General features: G+C 40.3%; 2 protein-coding genes across 2 annotated transcripts; one reads left to right on the top strand and one right to left on the bottom strand.

Annotated features, from left to right (window-relative positions):
- Positions 1 to 96: 96 nt before the first annotated feature.
- LOC306789755 (bestrophin-2a-like) lies at positions 97 to 3115 on the bottom strand (the record flags this gene model as incomplete). The annotated part of the gene is made up of 9 exons (XM_079285827.1): positions 97 to 379; positions 471 to 625; positions 703 to 783; positions 884 to 1036; positions 1403 to 1480; positions 1636 to 1790; positions 2453 to 2686; positions 2762 to 2862; positions 2964 to 3115. 9 exons carry the CDS (start codon positions 3113 to 3115, stop codon positions 97 to 99), a joined length of 1392 nt encoding a protein of 463 aa, XP_079141953.1.
- A 5219-nt stretch (positions 3116 to 8334) lies between these two features.
- On the top strand, positions 8335 to 17595 carry myadmb (myeloid associated differentiation marker b). The gene is made up of 2 exons (XM_079284526.1): positions 8335 to 8457; positions 15115 to 17595. Exon 2 carries the CDS (start codon positions 15211 to 15213, stop codon positions 16090 to 16092), a length of 882 nt encoding a protein of 293 aa, XP_079140652.1. The 5' UTR covers positions 8335 to 8457; positions 15115 to 15210; the 3' UTR covers positions 16093 to 17595.
- Positions 17596 to 20660: the final 3065 nt, after the last annotated feature.

The following is a 20660-nucleotide window of genomic DNA, read 5'->3' as shown; positions in this document are numbered from 1 at the left end:
ATTAATTTAGTTGTGACAAATCAAAAAAATATGTTACACAATAAAAGAACATTCTTGGCTCAAAAACACAATATGTTCAAGTATCACAATCTATTTTTACAAGTTGTGTTCCACTGCAACTTCAATCAACACATTTTTTTTTTTTTTGTGGTTGATGGCGTTGATGTCGCCCTCAGGGGAAGCATCAGCATCATCCTCCTCATTTGGGTGTGATGACACATCCACCAGAGAAGGGAGGCTCCCACCTCGCAGGATACCGTTGCCCCTCTGCAGAAGACTGTCCAGCCCTTCGCCCAGAGAGCCCTTTAGAGGTAAATACTGTTTCTTTCCGGAAGAAGTGTCTGCAGGCTGGTGAATCTCAAGATCCTCGGCACTCATCCTGCAATTACAACAGACATTTTGGTTGTGATTTTACTGGACTGTGCAGAAGCAACAAAGGCACTGAAACATAAAAGATGAAATGAGTTGACCTCATGTCAAAGGTGGAGCCTTTGAAGGGCGGTTTGAGAGTCTCTGCTGCTGTCGACAGAGTGTACGGGATGGAGAAATGTCTCTGCGCCCAGTGCTTGTCCTTCACAATGGGAGCCAGGTTCTGGTACATATCATCTACAGCCAGCATCGACACCTACAGGAGACAGAATAAGCAGCTCATTTAAGGTGTTTAGACGAGTTGTATTGGAGAGAAGCCTTGAGTGGAACAACCTGAATGTTTCTGTCAATCAGCTGGTTGGTTTCAAAGTCATCATCGTCCTCGCCGAATGGATTGATGATCTGCTCCCCCACCTACATACAGAGCGGAAACACGTATCATGAAATTGCTCTTTTATGACATGTCAAAACAAAACTCAGTTTTCTACAAGTGAAACGTGATGTTATGTCTCACTTTGAGCCAGCCAGCGTAGAAGAAGAACTGCAGCAGGGTGAAAACAGGGACGTACATGTCCAGCTTGTGATCCTTGTATCCCTTCTCAGGGTTCAGAAATTGTCGGCCAATCACACAGAAGGCAAAGAAAGAGTAAACCGCTAAAGTAACTACCTGCACAGATGGAACAAAAACACAAGACACTGATCAACTGTAGTGGAAGAAGTACTCAGATATTTTACTTACGGTAAGTAAAAGTAGCAACACTGCATTGCATCAAAATAAAGTAAAAAAATCACTCATTATTCACAATGGACCATTTCAGAATAATAATCTAAAAAGTACCTTAAACTTGTACTAAAATACAGTTTTGAGTAAATGTACTTAGTTACATTCTACTGCTGGTGATCAAGTCACTTTTGTAATGAATTTTGGATAAATCTTGTATAAAATATCACTGTATTCCAAAGAAAAAGAAGATAAATGGGCATCAAATGAAGTAAAAATACATTGAGTTAATGATAGTTTAGTCTTTGATACCTGAGTGTAGACCAGAGGGATGCTTATCCAGTCATAGTGGAACAAGAGGCTGCACTTGCCTCTGTACTTATTCAGCTCCTGTAGTTATAAATTATACTTTTATACAGTTAGTTCGACAAAATGTGTAGACGTACTGCAGCTTTAAAGTCCATTTTCATATCCATCATTCCCACATTGTGTATATAGAAAGTTAAAAACAACAACAACAACAACAACAGAAAAAAACAACTCGCATCCATCAGCAGCCTCAGAGCGATGTCGTCCCTCACTCGACCCTCCTCTCTCGCTCTGGACGCCAGGTTGGAGAACCAAGTCAAAGGCATCCAGTACTTGTTGAAATCAGAGTGCAGCGACTCGAAGTTCTTCAGCTCGTCTGTGGTCATAAATCCTGCAAAGAGATTCGACAGGTTGAAAGATGTTCGTGATTACAGGAGTTTTACAACATTTTTAGATGAGCAGATGTGAAAAAGATTTAAAGTCCACAAACAATTTAAATATCTATGTGAAACAACATCATAACTGAAGTTTCTGCTTATAGATATTCCAATATTTTACTCAAGAAACATATCTTAATGAAGTAATAAATACTCTTAATACTTATTTTCAGAGGGAGAGGACTGTGAAAAGAATGTATGGATGTACCACACAGACATACGCAGAGCTGTTTCTGTTGACTGGCAAAATGTATTTAGTTTTCTGTTGAAAATCAATGCAGTTTTTAAAAACTATTTATTTAAACCTCGAATAATTACAGTTTTAACAGGCAATTCAATTTGATTGTAAAAATATAAATGAATCAATTGTAAGGAAGGGCATCTCTTTTAAATTGTTAAAAGCTGCCCTACATATTTTATTGCTGGGTAATCTGTAATGCCTTATAACTAACCAAAGATTTACGAGCCAAATTAGTCGTATGAAGTAACTTATAGTTCGAGAACTAAAGTGCAGTCAGTAAAAGGTCTGAAGTGACAGGAAAAAGTAAAGTGACCGTAGTGTTCTTCTTGAACACTGCAGTATAAGTACTTCATTCCTCTCCACTGTCGCTCTTACCAGCCTCCACTACGTGCTCCAAAGTTGGGAAACGCTTGTGAACTCTTGTGCTGATGGAGCGGAGGATCAGAACTGAAGATAAGTTGGCGTATCTCATGAGCGTCCGTCGCAGCAGACGACCCCTCTCGTCCGCCCCGTGGACGTTCCCAGACACCACCATCATCAGGTTGTCGGGCAGAGGGAAGCTGCTGTACTGACCCCACCACCGGTTAAAGGCCAGGGACACATAGAAACCTGGGACGAAACCTACGTCAGTTATTATCTTCCGATTTGGCTAGTGGAAGACAGAACCAGTTCAATCAGACTCACCCAGTACAAACAAAACTGGGATGAAGCTGGTGTTGGTGAACTGGTCGCAGTAAAGAGAGATTCGCTCAAACAGATCCTGCTGCTTTGATGTGAGGAGGAACCTGAGAGGAAAATTACAAACAAACTTCCTCTGATGGAGCCACAAACACTCGGTCATACTGCAGCAAACAGCAGAATTAAAAGATGAAATCTGTGAATTTACCTGTAAAACAAACTGAAAAACAGATAAACCCCACAGAACGCCAGGAAGTCTTTGTAAAGCAGCCGGTAGATGCTTCCCCTCCACCTGAACAGGAGCTTGGAGAAGCCACCGAATCGTGCATCGGCCACTTCGAGGGTGTAAGAAACCGTCATGTCTCGGTTTATTCTGTGTAGTAACAGCTGAATAATCCTGTAAAATATCAATGTGTGATACATAAATCATGATACATTTTATTACGAGCATCTCCCATGAAAAAGCTAATATAAAGATGAGTCTTACCTATGAAGGCAGGTAAATCGCCTGGTCCTGCTGCGCTGGGAAGAAAAGTTCTTCCTCTGGGTCTCAATTCAAACCTCTCTGCTGTGCAGTCATAAATTAACATTTTAGATTTATCACCTGGGAACCTGAAGCTGTAGAGATACACACCTACAATTACTGAGTGAGTGTGATTTGTTTCTCCTCAAATGGTAATGAGGGACTTCTTTTGGGCGATCAGCTGTCATTATGTCGGGTTAGGTTTCACCAAATCTTTGCTGTAATCTATCAGGATCACAGCAAATCCCCCGCGTTAAAAAGTATTGATTGTTGTTCAGTTCACTTCTTTGGAGTTGATGAAAGTTGATCAGAGTTTGTGTGTTCTCACAGAGCTGGCTCTGTAAATATCCAAAATGATTCATTTAATGATATTGTCAACTTTTTATTCATGTTTAATCTGCAGATTATTTTCATGAATTAATCAATAAATAGTTTAGGATATAAAATGTCACAAAAAAAGCTTGTGATTAAAAGCATCGTTTGATATATTTGCTGACTTAAACAATGAATCAACAATCATACAAATGACAGTAATTAAAATCAAGATAATAATAATGTCTGTTTATAGAGTACTCATCAAACCCACATATTACAAAGTTCTTTACAAGAACAGAAGACAAATACACAACACACATGTTAAAGTCTTACTAAAACGTTCAGAAGCAATACAAGAGGAATATAAAATATAATATCAAGATAGTTGCAGATTCATTTTCTGTTGATTTACTTCTGATCGTTATTATTGCCGCCAGAGTTGATTTCATGCTCTCAGAGAGCTGAAACAGCAGTTTAGAGCTCATAATAAAACAATTGCAGCTGGTTGTACAGACAGGACTTCATGTCCAAGAACACCATTTGATTTTATTTAAATCTCCACTGAGACACAACAAACAGTGACCTGTTTCTTTACAAGCTTCCAAATCCATTCTCTCTGAAGGATATATTGTGATCAAAAGTGTCCTCCATTTCATGTATTTATATTTATTGCTGTTATTTTATCAATGTTATTTCACCCCTTTGAGCTTATGTGCTTTGTGTGTCTTGGTTATTGTCTTTAAATGAATCAGTTTGAAATGTTTTGGATATGTTTTATGTTTTATGTGGTGCTGCTGTGTTGGTGAAACACGTCCAACAAGAAAGAAGTAAATGTGTTCTCATCCAGTATGAGAACAAAATATCATATAACATTATATATAACATTACAATTAGGTCTTCCCTTACATGTAAGACATGTAAGAGAAAATTAAATGCAAATAACAACAATAATAAAAAGTTTCTCGGCCATATTATTATCATTTTGTCATACTTTTATACATTTACATCACTTGGAACAAACATACGATATTTTTAATCTTAGCCATGTTTAAATAAAGATATATTTTTATTTAGAAGGTAAAAAACAATGTTTTGATTTTGAGGTTTCTAAAAATTCACACTGTTTCTCCAAACATGACTTTTCCAGCGATTACAAAAATCAAGTAGGTACTTTGGACCTGTTATCTAAGTGAATCTAATGGCCCGCCATAGAAAATGAAATAAAACACAGTGATTTGCACAGCAGAGGCTCTTGTCGTTTACTACCAATGACTGTGATAACATGACAGCATCCTTACAGTGTCAGGTGGGTCCATCCCACACATCTCTCAGCCTTCTGTCATTGGCTGCTGTTTGCGCTCCCTTGTTTGTTTTTCACATCGTTACAGCAGCCTGTTGTAAATCAGAGTCTGTTTTATCCTCTCACTCTGTTCTCCTGTGACAGGATATTTATGAGCCCATCTATCCTCCATCAAAGCCTGGACCAGTGATCACTGTGGACTTCCTGATTCTTCAGCTGCAGCAGACTCATGAGCATCTGTATCTTTAACTTGTTGTATTTATTACCAATAGAATAATGCCTTCATCTCAATAAAAGGACTCTAAATGTGTTTTGTGTGGCTGGTAAATGGTAGTTTTGTTTCCTGTCAGTAGATGGCGCTCTTGCGATGTGCAGCTCTCAGCCCTGAGGCCTCACTGTCTGTATTTATCTCATAAACAAAGACTCCTAAAGGCTCTTTTGTTGACAGAAAACAGTAAAAGAACATCCGACATATTAAATGCCATGTTAACATGTTCATTTATGATACTTCTTATCTTTAAAACTACAGATCAGCTGTTTGTTCGGCACATTTGTTCTGCAATTTCTCTGTTTATCTGTCGATCCAACAAAAGTCACTGAATGTAGCCAAGTGACAATCGTAAACAATGAGGGAAAGAGGTCTAAGAGGGTCCAGAAGGAACTAAATCAAGAGGCTGAATGTGTCCTAAATGCAAACGTGAATGATGAATGACGTAAAAAGTAAGAAGCGGAAGAATTAATGAACGTGATAGACTTTTCACATACTCATCATGAAGTGCTTCAGGCTGTTGAGGCATCAGATAACAGGAACATAAAGAAAGCAAAGATAACACAAACTGAGCATGCAAACATATATTGTATGTGGATGTGGTCAGGAGTGAAGATTACAGTTAATCATGCAAACTGCTCTAGAACAGGGTCGTCTTGACACCAATAAAACACAAATAAAGACCAGTCACTTGTCTTTCCTGCATCGTGCATGCTCCAGACAGATTTCGTCTTTTCATATAACATTTTATTCTCGAAACATTTAATGGGACATTAACCTAATTTAGATTTGTACTTATCTTATCAGATTGGAGTGAAATCATACACAACTTACATTTCCTCTTCCAGCTATCTATGATTCATTAATTCGACTACAAATCAATTTAAGAAGACTTCAAGATCCATTGACCAACGTTTTAAAAAGTAAAACTATATTGTCATAGCTGTCAACATTTTACAAAATGTACCGACACCTTTTTTTTATGATCTCTCATTCGGGGAACCTACTAGTGTTGTTCTTAGTACCCTCAATCTCAAGAGGGTTAATGATGGAAAAATAAGATGCATTGAGAAGAGATGCAAACACTCACCTTAGGAAATTGTAATGACATAACTCTCAAGTAAGTACATATAGCTCACATCATACAAAACAATTGTTAGTTAAATGGAAGTCTGATTAACAGTTGTTTTAGTTTTAATTTCAGATTTTGTGTTTCTCCAGCTGTCTGAAGGATGGACTGGAAAACAGAGTACAAACAATTCCACTTAGATATGAAATGGACATAAACGAAAAAGCAAAGTGTAGTTTAGCTGGATGTGGTTTCACAAGGATACTAATGAGCCGAGAGTGGTTGATGTGTTTGTCATTAACCTACAAAGTCTGTAGGGAGAAATGGTGTTGTCTTCCTGCTAATGTGTTCTGTGCAGGTGGGTACAGCACGGTCACAAAAATCGGTCTGGTATGTTTGTAGAAAATATCAGCTGGTGTAGAAATGCTACATACTTCTAAAACCAAAAAAAATAATTGATAAATTAGGCATCTTTGCACTCATCTTTCTTCAGCATACATTCAATGTAATACGGCGACATCGTGGCGTCTCGGATAAGTCTGTCAGTGTGACCAACATATATATATTTTTTAGTTTATAATATGATACCATGTTTAATTTCTTTCTGTTACACCCTCACCAGAAGACTGTATTTAAGTGATTCATAATATTAATTATGATAATGACAGATAAACTACTCTGAGATGTATCATTTTGAATGTATGACTAAAGTGGAGTGTATACCCAAACATTGCTCTTATGAATGACTAATAACTCATCTTTAAAACATAAGGGTGCCTTATTAGTAAGTATAGCGTGTTAACTGTATTGAAATGACTCCTGTGGCTTGGTAATATCGATAGAAATAAAGCGTCAAAAATGAACTTTGCTGATTTTGGACTACAATGACTGCAGTGGCACAGTGATAATGTGGCAACATATTGAATATGTTTGCGATGGGGACACAAACACTCACAGGTCACTCTTGATAAAGATCATCTCACTTTTGTCCTGAAGCATGACATATAAATGACATAAAACATTTGCACTTCACCCACAATGCAAAATAAAGTACTTTTATTGGGCATTTTATGGTATTTAACTGAAAAAGAAATGCAGCCAAGGCCAACAGCGTGGTCATGTTGTCGTTCAAAACACAGCGATGAATGGAATAGAATAGAAATGCTTATTCTTTTCACACACAGTGTCCTGTTCCCTGACATTGTATAGCCCTATGTGTTTTAACGGTGGAATGCAATGTGAGCAGTTTAGGCAAATTAAAGCAATCTTGTAAGAATGTGTACGTGAGAGCAAACCTCCTTCCCTTTTCTGTCTCTGGGGCAGTTTCTTTTTTTTCTTTTTTTTTCGACACGGTCAGGAAACGCGTCAAATTACATCACTGAGAGTAAATAAAAAACGGTTGTCAGGGGCTACAGCTGCGGTTGCACAGCAACGCATACAAATAATCCGATGACTCAGACTTCAGCATCGACAAATATTTAGTATTATCTGGACCGTGTCGATAGTAACGCCGCGGATGGGGTCATAATAATAAACATGACGACATGTTCGTTAATGGGGGGGGGGGGGGGTTCCCAGAACTAAATCAGACCACTTCCTGTTAAATCATACGACATTATAGCACTAAATGAAATCCCTCATTTTAGGGATTAAAGTATAGGCTCCATCTTGCATTTTCATGAATTGTAACACAATTTACCAGATGTATTCAGTCCTAGTGCATTTATGAATCGTTGAATGAATCAGGTGTTGCCCAATCTCATCGGATGATAAGAAAAAAATCAACAGACTAAAGTGCACTTTTATTTCCAATAACAAGGATCAATAAAAAACTATTTTTAGAAGCTTATACACATTACATCCGTCTTCACATACAAGAGCTAGACATTCATGACACTTTTGTAATATATATATATATATATATAGCAATAGTTTACCCTCACTTTAAACTGCATGCCTTGATTGCTTTTGTACATATAAACTTTTGCTGCCCTGCATTGAATGTGTCCCGCCGGGCTGCAGGCTGCAGCAGGAGGAGGAGGAGAGTTGAGACAGATGTGAATAACTGTGCAGACATTTGATGCCTAATTTGGTTTTGCTGGGCGGGGATTTGCTTCTCTGAGCTGCTGGTCCAGTCACGGAGCCGAGGAGTCGCGATCTACGATTCTCTGACGGTGGATGTCCCGAAGAAACGAGACACTATATCCGCTGCAAAAGTACCAGAAAGGTAAACAACTTTCAGATCAAACTTCATGACAGCTGTACATACACAACTCGATGTCGTGATTTCGCGGTTTTGTTTTTTTAATATGTGCTTTTAGCGTTAACAAGTAACAGACCTCGCTCAGCTGCAACGTGTTGCATCTTGCTAACTCGAATGAGATGCAATCGGAATGTGATGCAATCAGCAGTTACAGTGTGTTTATGCTCGAGGACATTTTCACAGTGTTAAAAAGTAAAGCTTGTGTTTCTTATTGTCGAAATAAGTTTGGAAATGTAGCTAAAACACAACAAAAAGAGGTAAGAGTAAAAGAAAATATTTTACAGGACTACATTTATTTCTCAGTTGCATCTTGGTGTACTTATATACACATTATTGTACTTTTTGTGTATTAATTAAAACAAAGGATCTTTGTGGTGAGAGACTTTGATGTTTTTAATATGTATTTCCAGCCCAGTTTACAAAAACAAATTCAATTTTTGACATGTATTTCTGTGTTTGGGGTCATTTTGTGTGTAGTGGTCTGTCATGTGTAGAGTGGTGGGAGCAGGGTGTGGCAGGCGGCACACCCACCTTCACTGCCAATGAATGAACCTCTGCAGGGGCCGAACACACACACACACACAACACACACACACACACACACACACACAGTGCTCAAATGCTCTATGGCAGGGGTGTCCAAACTTTTTTCACTGAGGGCCACATACAGAAAAATATACCAAGGGCTGGGCCACTCAGGTCCGATCGCCTCACCCCTAGTGTGTTAAAGTGAGCAAAATCAATCAAATTTGGTTCTCAATGTGCTTTTGTTCAGATTTAACAGAGATGTTTGCTCACGTATGTTGAGCCGAACAGACTCATTATTCAAATAGAAGGGAGTTGAGAACAGCTCGATGTCTCTCTCAATGAGAGAAACATATTGAAAGCCATGGCAGCTGGTGGAACGTGTTCTAGGTAGGGCTGTGCCACATCCAATCAATTTCAGCAAACATCCCAGTATGATTTAATGCTAAATAAATGAAGGTATCAAACACGTATTGCTACTTTGCAGTTAAATATTTAACATTTATTCCAACATGAAAAAAAACACTTTGACAAACACGTCAGGACATCTTATTTACAGCTGGTAGCTTCGCATGTACTGCTTCCCTTTCCTGCCAGTCTGCTGTCTGATTGTGAGGTCAGGCTGATCTGATATCAGCGCTGCAGTTTCTCCTCAAAGTTCTCCTCTCAAACGGGTCTTGGAGGAGTAGTGCTCGCGCTGGAGCTCGCGCCCGCCTGTAGAGACTCGTCCGGACGGGAACGCGCAGCTCGGGGCAGAACCGATTCTGCCCCAAGCTGAATCTATTTGAGGGCGCTGATTGGCTAAATTGTATGTCACACATTTATATCTTTAATCAGCAATTGGCTAAACTGCTTCACTGCTCTTTTGGGCAGTTTCTCCAGCGCTGCTGAGACGTGCACACGCAGAGAGGACATGCAGGAAAAGCATATATTTACCGCAGATATCATATTTTACACATATTACTGGGTGATTCCATATTTCAAAAACACGAATATTGACAATTTGTATAGTTTATTATGATTATTATTCATTTTATTTTATTTGTTGTGGCTCAAGGTGGGGCGGCGCCCTATCGCCCTCTGTTGACCAGCCGCCACGTAAGCACTGACTGAGTTCTGTCACGAGAGACGTTATCACGGACACGTATTTCCCCCTTTCAGCAGAAAGGTTGGCCTTTGGAAAAGCACATTTGACTTCGGACTGCGTGGGGAAGTGCGCAACATTGAAGTTGCGTAGAGTGCCCTCGTGCTCGAATTATGTTGACAGTTTTCACAACCGTGTTCATCACATCGCCGAGCTGGACTGTCTGAGCACAGAGGGCTTGTTGGCGGGTGATACGCTGCATTTTAACAGCCTCACCTCCGCTCTCTTGCGCTCGCCTTTCATAGCTGGAGCCCTAGCTGTTATAACTCCACACAGCTTGTCCCATCTTGTCAATTGCATCTGACACAGCTTCAAACATGTCCTTACCTGTTGTTGTGCTCTTTAGACTCCTAAAATCAAGCAGCTCCTAATGCAGAAATGATCGTCAACTCCCCGCAAACAAATGAACAGCTGTGCGGTGTCTGTGGCATCTGTGCGCTCATCATATGCAATGGAGTAAAAAGCAAAAGCACTTGCTTTATCTGACACTTGATGGTTTAGGTTAGCTGACAAGTCTTCGATTCGCCGCACAACTGTGTTTCTGGACACGCTAACGTTGTTGAATTCCTGCATTTATTCCGGGCACTTGCGACTTTGGTGAGGCACTGTTTTATGAAGTCACCATCTGAGAAAGGTTTCCCGTGGCGGGCAATGAGTTGAGCTACCTCGTGGCTGCTATTGTGACTTTTTCTTGTGTTTTGTTTGCACGGAAAAAAATACTCTTATTGAGCTAACTGCCATTTAACTTTCTGTTCTCGCGCGGCACCAGTGTAGAACGTGTCATCATCCGGGGCTAAAAGTTTCTTTGATTGCTCTTATTTTGTGGAGAAGCTGCCTTGTTCAACACAGTATCTCCACCTAGTGGTGAAACTAAGAAGTACAATACAGTCAAGCGCAAGTTTCAAGTGTGGGCCATATTACATTATATTTTTAGAAGTTGCTGCGGGCCAATTAAAAATTGTAGTAGTTTGGACACTCCTGCTCTATGGGGACATTTACTGGATTTTGGGTTACGGTAATACCTGAATTTTATTGAAGACGATTCTCAACAACGAATTATTCATTTAAATGCAGAAATGTATCGAAGATCCCCTCTTCGTTGCTTGGTCAGAAAAAAAGCAATGACCCAAGAAAAGAGGAGAGATTTAGTATCTCGTGATGGTTTGCATGCTGTGCTCCAGTCCGACAAGAAAGAAAATCTGGAGGAAAATCCTGATTTTGTTTCAGTTTTTAAAAAGGTCAAATGTGAACACACAACACGCCAGACACTAATATACCAACATGCATCTGTAACGCACGCAGTTGGATGGTTTATCAACAGAGCTCGCCTTGTGCTTCGACCCACAGGTCCTCAGTAAGTGGCTTATGGGTGAAATCGAGTTAGTGATGTTGTGTCATGACAACCAAACAAGCAGCGCACATGACTGCTCTGCCTGAGACAAACACTTGTTTCCTGAACATCCATGTGTGTGTGTGTGTGTGTGTGTGTGTGTGTGTGTGTGTGTGTGTGTGTGTGTGTGTGCAGGTCACACTCCCCTGCTGTCTGTATGAAAAGTGTGCAGAGGAGCATGATGCTGTCATATCCTGTTTGCTGTCCTGTTGCAAGCCTGATGCGTGAACCTATTTGCAGCCCCTCTTCCAATTGGGGAAGTGCCCCTGATTGTGTGATCCTGTCGTGTTTTCCACCCTGCACTGTGAAAAGACACTTTTCCACACTGTGCTCTCCTTTCTTTTCTCTCTCTTTTGTTTCTGTCTCCCCTCTGCCATTTTCCTCGGCCGTTTCTTTCCTGACTTGATTCCACAAGCAGCAAAGTAATGGCGGGCGGGAGTGGCGGGATTGATTTTTCCATTACGACCCCTCCGTATACGTTTATTTTGAGTGGTTTTACATGAAGCATAATTGGTACCCTGACTTTAAAGCCGGAGTGGGAGTATTGAGCTGGGAGGGAGAAAGAGGACAACTGATGGAAAAGAGAGGGAGTAGCCGCCAAATGGGACTATGAGGAGGGAAGGGAAAGAGAGGAAATGAAAGAACTTGGAAAATGTGACAAAGTAAGCAGTTGTTCAGCCGCAGCCAGACTGCAGCACATCTGGAACTCATCAGCGAGTTGGAAAATCTTACAAGAAATAAGGGAGGAGGCAGGGGGGAGAGAGAGGGAGAGAAAAGGAGGAGTGGTGAAAGAAAGGGGCCCATTTGGTGACTCACGTCTCTGCTATTCCACTCCATCACTGGGTTTAAGCTGTGTCCTTCTGTGGCCTGATACACAGGGCTTCCCCCGAGTTCCTCCCTCTTTTTACTCCCCTGCATCACCTCCTCTCTCTCTCTCTCTCTCTCTCTCTCTCTCTCTCGGCTCCTGCAGGAGTCTTAGGGGTCTCTTTTTCCATTTCTCTCTTTTTTTAAATTTTCTTTTCATTCGTACCTCGCCACCCGGTCAGTTCTTTTTTTGCCTCCTCAGCCTCGACCATTTTATAGATGTTTAATGGGAGTAATGTAAACAGGCCTTTTCTCCTTGTTTATAACTGTCTCCCTGTGTAAACTGGGAACGGGGAATGCAGCGCTTGTGCAGCCAAGTGGGTGATGGGTGATGGGTGTCAGGAGAGACGGGAGGGAGGACAGCCAGTGTGATCGGAGGGTTTCTGCACTGTGAAAATGTCCATCTTATCCTGTTAAATGTGATTTTATGGCTGAAAATTGTGTTTCTCTGCAGAGCAGATGTTTCAAGATGTTTTTTTTTTGTGAAGCAAGGAACAAAAAATATTGGTACTTGAGTTCTTGCCCAGAGTGAACATCAGCTGCAGTAGGAACAAAATAGCAGGAGCTTCTTTACATGGACGCCATTTGGCAGCAACGTTCAATAGAAATCCATCGTAGAGGAGGTACTAATGACAGGAACCTCATTAGATCATAGTGCATGCAGCTGCACAACAAGTTGCAGTTTGAGTCATTTGTATCAACTGGAAAAAACCTTCACTTCCTTGCAGTGGGCACAGATGAATGCAACCACTTTCACACCTGAACTCGTGTGTTGCTGAAAATATGAAGCCTGGAGTTTAGTTTGGCGCAATTTGGTCAAATCTCTTTTGGCATGCGAGCGAGCAACAAATACATCTGAGTGTTATGTCCAAATCAAGCAAACTAGAGAAAAACTGGAGCTGAAAAAATGAGTCAAATAATCAATTAGCTCATCAAAAGCAATTTTAAAACTGCATTTGATCCTTCACTAAGTCCCGCCTCTTGAACATGGCCAACCCTTGTGCAGCATCGGAGTCAATTTAAAATGTATTTATCAAGAGACAAAGCTTGGTGTCAGCTTTGCAGATGTGATGATTTGCTATTTATCTCTATTTTATATCGTTGTACGTTGAATATGTGACAAAACAACTCATTTGAAAGACAAAACAATTATTAATTTAATGAAGAAATATTCAACAGACAAATCGAGCTGCAGCCAAAACATATTCCTAAGCTAGAAAGGAGACTAACTAAAAGAGGTAATAGCCCATTCATCAGTCTCACAAATGACCAGTTAATTTCATAAGCAATAAAACACACCCTAGCTCAGTCCAACAAACTCTGGTGTGACCAGCAGTGGTTTGCTTTATGACTCTTTTCTACTTGTGCTACTGTTATAATTTACCCTTATCCTTTAATTGTCTCTTGTGGCTACAGTTACAGCTTTTTCTGCTAAATTTACAGAGTATATGTCAATTTTACATATTTTACCAAGTAAAGGAAATAATCATCGACTAAACTCTTGGCAAAAATATAAAAAAGATACTTTGAATTGTGAGATGTTAGAGGTTCTCTCTTGGCAGTTACATATGGTAAACAAGCTGCATCTGGAAATATGTTTGTGTTAACTTTAAATGTATGCTATGCTGCTTGGTTGAAAATCATTTTGGAAGTGGAGGAAACACGCAACTGAAGACGGACTTGTCAAGCCAGTTGAGAGACGGAAGGAAGGAAGGAATTTGTTCCTCAGATAACTCAAAGTACAAAACCCACATTAGTTAAGGTTACAATAGTAATCCTAGTGCAGAGGTACAGTTATCTTTAGAGCTTCTGAAAACATGACGTCTATTTCTCTACATAACATTAAATATTCATGACTAAATGAACAACAATCACACTTGAAGTTTGGCATAAAATATCTCAAGGTGTTATTCATAAGGAGTTTCAAACAAATCATAAATGGCGCACTGAAGTACGTGACATCATCTCTTTCCAACTGAGCCCCGCCCACTTCAAATAGCACAAAAAAGAACCAGCAACAAATCTCTCATGTGAAATAACCAAAAGTGCTTTTACTTTGGCATATATCTCTCTTTGTAAGAGTAGGTTTTCAGGCCCTTAAGATGCAGTTTCCACAATAAAGGTCAGATTTTTAGACCCGGCAGCGCTGGATTCAAAGCCATGTTTTTCAGACTTCAGATTATCTTGCCGTGTAGCTGAGGTCCCTGAGAGTGGGGGTGGAACAAGTGAAGAGGGCCATGTTTAGAGCACGATGACAGACGCACTGTGGGGTCGGTGGAGGTTGCGGCGCCACGCCCGCTAGAGGACATGAGCATGGAGGAATGTCAGAGTGAAACAGTCTGCTCTCAGCTCAGAAATGCTGTTGAGAAAGCAGTCTGGACTTTGATGCGGGGGCAGAAAGTAACGGTGAAGAAGGAGGGAAGTGTTCACCAGATGATTTGACCAGACGTCAATGTGGTGCGAGGAGCGTGACCACAATTCAGTCATTATTTGTGGATTTAAATTGTGTTTTCACAGTTTCACATAAAAATACAATAACAGCGTTGTGTGTTTTCGAAAAATGGCATGCAGGAGTGCAGAGCCTGCTTAAGCCCTCATGTGGATGTATCATGTGCTTCATTTCAGGTCATGAGAAATGACATAAACTCCTAAAATCTTGCTAACTAATTATTTTCAATGTTTTTTTTTTTTCTTACAGTTTTCTCTGCCTTCTCTGAGTAGCTGGTGGTATAAATCTGAGGAAGTGACTCCCAACACAGGAACCATTTCAGCTTCTCACATCTAATAATACATCATGGCTATAGTCCTCCACTCCAGCCCCCTCCTATGGACACGGTTGGCAGCCATGATCTTCGCCTGCGTGGCCTTCTCCTTGGCCGTGCATGGAGGCAGACTCCACCACGGCACCGGAGACTGGTGCATCTTCTGCTGGGCCTTCAGTTTCGCCGGGAGTCTGCTCGTCCTCCTGATAGAGCTCTTCGGCCTTCAGACCAGAGCTCCTGTTTCCTGGAGGAACTTCCCCATCACCTTCGCCTGCTACGCCGCCCTGCTCTGCCTGTCCGCCTCCATCATCTTCCCCCTCTACTTCCTCAAGGGCTCCTCAGGCCAAAGTGAAGTCGGCACCTTCCGCATCGTGACAACCGTCTTCTCCTGCCTGGCCACCATCGCCTACATCGCCGAGGTGAGCATCAGCAAGGCGCGTCCGAGCGAGGTGGCCGGCTACATGGAAACGGCCCCTGGCCTGCTGAAAGTCTGCGAGACCTTTGTGGCCTGCATGATCTTCGTCTTCATCAGCGACCCCCTGGTGTACGACCGAAACCATGCGCTCAAGTACTGCATGTCCGTCTACTGCATCTGCTTCATCCTGTCGGCGGCCATCATCCTGTTCTGCTTAGGCGAGTGCACCGGCTGCCTCCCCTTCCCGTTCGCACGCTTCCTGTCTGCCTACTCCCTGCTGGCCGTGGTCCTCTACCTGTCAGCAACCATTGTCTGGCCCATCTTCAACTTTGACCCCAATAATGGCGGTTCAAAAAATAGGCCCTACTTTTGCAACACCGAGCTGGGGTTGTGCAGTTGGGATAAGCTCATGGCTGTGGCTGTGCTCACGGGTGTCAACTTCATCCTTTACCTCGCCGACCTGATCTGCTCCTCCCGCCTGGTGTTTGTCAAGGCTTAAGGGAGGAGAAAGGGTGTTAGGCCAGCAGTATGCTCCAAATAAAATAGAATTTGGCTGGTTTTCAAAGGCTGTCGAACTGCTGTCAAATACAGTGGTGCGAGCAAATGCTACTGTAATCACTGCGACTCTGGTCTTGTTTAACGGCATCCACGTGACGGAGCGTGATGGGAGCAGACCGTGGAGTTCGACCACAACGGGTATAGTTTATTGTGTTGTTATCGAGTGGGACTTAATTTTGAAATTTGAAGGATTTGATTTTAGCATAGTACTTGTATAACAAAATAGTAGGAGAAGTAGAAGGGACCCAAAGTTCTTGTGTAATGGCAGACCCAGGATCTATGAACTATCTGTTCAGCTGGTCAACCTGGGTAACTAAACCAAAATGTTGTGGGTTCTTTTGTCCCCAGACTCACAGTTTTGCCTCTGCAAACCTGCCAAATTTGATTTCGTGTAAAGTGTACTGCTTCGGGCCTTAGAGAGAGCGAGAGAGCGAGAGAGAGAGAGAGAGAGAGAGAGAGAGAGAGAGAGAGAAGAGGGAGAGTCATTAACTAAATGACTGAGGCTCTCTGTTCATGTGTTGGAGCATGTCAATGTCAAACCTCGCTTCCAGACTCTAATCTTGATTGTGAGAGACCTGAATGTGATTGCTGGATCTTTTTTTCATTGACGGCAGATCATTGCCCATCGTAAAATACAAACATAAACTCTTAACAAGGATACAACCTAACATCCCAAATATATGCATGTAAACATAGTCTATAATGACAAGTGAAGAAAAAACAAAGAAAAATGCCGATCAGTATTCGCTAGAGGACAAAATGTAGAAAACATAATGAGCTGTTAAGAGCTTAACTGTTGGAGAAAATATTTGAACGTCATACAAATGGGAATCCAAGACTTTCAAGAAAGTTCTGTTTTGTTTTTTGATGATTTCATTGATGCAATTGACTGTTTTGTCTTCCCACCAGTATGCAGAGCAGTTGATCACATTGTATTGTTCATGTCATTTCTACACGGCTCCAATGCTGTTACATTTAAAGAAGAGCAAAAATAGTTTACATGTTGTTAAGATGAATGCTATGCTAGCTTTTTGCTCTGTTATGATATATGTGTACCTGTATCTGCAAGCTACAATCAATGGCAAGAACATAGATATACGTGGAAAGAACATAATTATGCAAGAAACAACAAGAAAAGTATGCTTAAAGTGCAGTTCGTTTTAGTATTTTCTATGTGTGTTTAAATGTCTGGTGTCTCCAAATATCAAAGCATTCAATTAACACCAGCCTCACACCAATACATGTATATATGTTTTCAATTGGGTCTATTGGCTTTGTACTGCTGTCATAAATACTCGGAGAAAGAGACCAGAAAAGATGCTTCTCTCTCTCTAAATGGTGTAAGTGTTATATTCTTCAGCTTTTTTATATTTCAACTGTGCATACCACATCAGTGTTGTATGAAAATAATCCAGTGTGTCAATAAAACCAAATGTTAAACAGATGTGTGTTTGTGATTGGTTGTATTGTTTTAAGTTAAAGGAGCAGTGTCTAACGTTATGAGAGATTTATTGGAATATAATATTCATAACTATGTTTTTATTAATGTATAGTCAGCTGAAACTAAGAAACGTTGGGTTTTCCTTTCCTTAGAATGAGCGGTTTATATCTACATACTTCCATATCTGCAGTACACATTTGAGCCACATGTGGGAGCCTCAATGTTCATACTTCTGGTAATTGTAGCCTGCGTATAACATCTAATGTGAGAGGCGAGCGCACATTGTTTAACTGATGAGATAAAAAAGACGGCGGCCTGTTTACCACCTAAATGTATTTATTTGTTTTCATTTATAGTATTAACACATGCATTAAACAAACTTTGGATTTATTAAATATCTCTTTGAAATGGATGGGATACCTACTCAAGATAATATAAGGTAGTCATTAAAAATGGTCAGAAACATTAGTTTCCGCACAAATGTGCTCTTTTCACAATTTATAGATATGAAGGTTTGACCCTGGAAAAAAAGGTGAGATACACAAGCTAATTGTACAATAAGTGGCACTAACAAGCCTAAGATAGCTTTAATTGTCTCTAGTTGTCATAAATGAATTAACTTTAAGAGAATAAAGGTGATTGTTTGAACTGAAAGTAAACCGAGTATAAATCTGCATCTGCTCCATGCACACTATTTATACTTCCCTGTTTACTTTATGTCTCAACGCACTGTTCCCTCAGCCCCTCCCTTCAGATCCCTTCAGCTCTCTGCAGACTCTCGTGCTCCACTACGGGGGCTTCGATGTGTTGATTGATGACTTGTGACCGCCGCTTCTGAGGGGAGGAGTGCAACACTGTGAACATTTTAGTCACCTATAAATCTATGGCCAGGAAAGGAGACACCAGTCATGACACAATGACATGACATGAAGTTTATTTTGTTTAAGGAAGGGTTGTACCCTCTGACATGGGAACACGGCTACAACAGCAAGACAAAGCCACTGGCAAGTTCAAAATCAGTGCGCCTGGATCACAATGCAGGGACACTGTTACTCAACTTCATAACTCACCACAGGCAACGGAGCTTGCAGAGTTAATTTCAAGTTTGAATTATTGTATATATATATATATATGTATATATATATATATATATATATATATATATATATATATATATATATATATATATATATATATATATATATATATATATATATATATATATATATATATAATATTTATACATGTATATATTTATTATATTTATTATATATATTTATTAAATATAATATATATATGTATTTATATGTATTTATATATTTATATATATATATATATATTTAATTAAAGTTTCCTTGAAGTGATAAAAACAATTGCCATAATAATATATTTAGCTTACGAAAAAGTGAGAACCATATGAGGCTGATAATATACATTTTGTATTCTACTGTATATTTTTAACATGATCTTCAAGTTTAGTTTTACTTCTGCCAGATATCCCAAACAGATAAATGTAGATTATAGTATGTTTTTTTTACATAGACAGTGTTTTTTTTAATCAAAAACATGTTTGATTTAATCAATTCATATCTGATATTCTTTGTTTTGGCAGTATAATCCTCCTGATTTCTTCTTCCATTTAAAGTTTTGTTTGAATTTTTTTTTGTAGCTTATTTGTCAACATTTCAGGTTATGTATCAAATACCACATCAGGACTCACATCACAAATGAATAATGATCGCATTCATACTTTCATTTTGATTGTAAACATTATTCACATGCTGCTGGGGGTGAAAATGTTAAAGTTCAAGCTTTTTTCTCAAATGTCTTTGTGTTTTTTCTCGTCTGTCTCAGTGAAAAGCACCTTCTTTATATCTCCTTGGCAATCTCTGCTTGCATGAGGTGAGTCTGCACCACTTTTGTCTGTTTTACACCATCTCCCAGAAAGCTTTGCTACTGGTATATACAGCTAGAAAGTCCTGTGGGGAGGCCTACCTCCCACTTTGACCCATAAAAAGAACAAAGGGAGCAAGTCATCAGCACTACAATAGCTCGATACAACCCTCAAATGAAAGAGTCCATAGAAAGAAATCTGTCACAAATGCAGCATCTCGTTTCCAGTCTTCAAGCGGATGTGTTGTTCTCAACACAAACACGAGACAAGTGTGTAACAACAAGCACACTGGAATGACAACACAAGTCTTGATTGAAAACATATGATACATTGGAAGAGACACAGAGATGTGCTGAGAGCTTGGCAAGTCATTCCTTCAGTGCCGAGGCTCGTCTTGCCACATAGATACTTCCCTCTTCTCTTTCCAAGCCACGAGAGTGACAGTTGGGTTGTTCCTTAATATGCTCACTTTAATTCAACACTCTGTCCTCTGACCTTACGTTGACCATTGACTGTGTTGTAAAAATGATGTCATGCTATCCTTTGGTTTTAATGGTTTTAAAGGGAAATTTCACCAATACTGGCACTGGCACTGGTCAGTCTGTGACACAACAAGGTGTGGTTTCATGCGTGGGACTACTTCTTCTCCAGGTTTAGTCACTTCCTCTCTGCTGCTTGCCTAGTAATTTCACTGTAACTTTGAAAGCAAGTTTCTGCTCCTGGCCAAGAAATAGTCCCGCACATAATCCCCCATAAAGCCATTTGTCTTGTGTTTTTCACACTTTGTTTTTTGTAGATTCAAACAAGATATGACACGTTAATTCGTGACTACTAGTGTGTCAAGCAGGCAGCAGCAGCCCGGCTGCTCTGTGTGATTCCCGCATACCTCAGTGATCCTGCAGTTCGTGTTCCTATAGTCACTGATCCTATAGTTAGCGTGTCTTTTGGGATTATAGCTTCCCACTGATGAAGGGTTTAGACATAATGGTCCATTCTGTTTTCTCATAGGCTCTTTATGATCTCATGCAGGCATGTCCATTAAGGGTCCACATGGCTGCTGTTTCTTGAACCTGTATGTGTCAGTCAGACTGACTCAATGAGTTCACCGTCTGATGTTTGATAGTATACCTCCCCCTGGTGACAATGTGAGAGAGACAGGAGGATAGGGGATTAC

This window comes from Melanostigma gelatinosum (genome assembly GCF_949748355.1).
Source record: "Melanostigma gelatinosum genome assembly, chromosome: 15".
Taxonomy (NCBI): Eukaryota; Metazoa; Chordata; class Actinopteri; order Perciformes; family Zoarcidae; genus Melanostigma; species Melanostigma gelatinosum.
Note: the sequence above shows the minus strand (reverse complement) of the source record. Positions and strands in the feature narration are given on the sequence as shown.

Bases quoted from the DNA above. Each gene is read 5' to 3' on its own strand.
- myadmb (XM_079284526.1), top strand. From the start codon at position 15,211: ATGGCTATAGTCCTCCACTCCAGCCCCCTCCTATGGACACGGTTGGCA.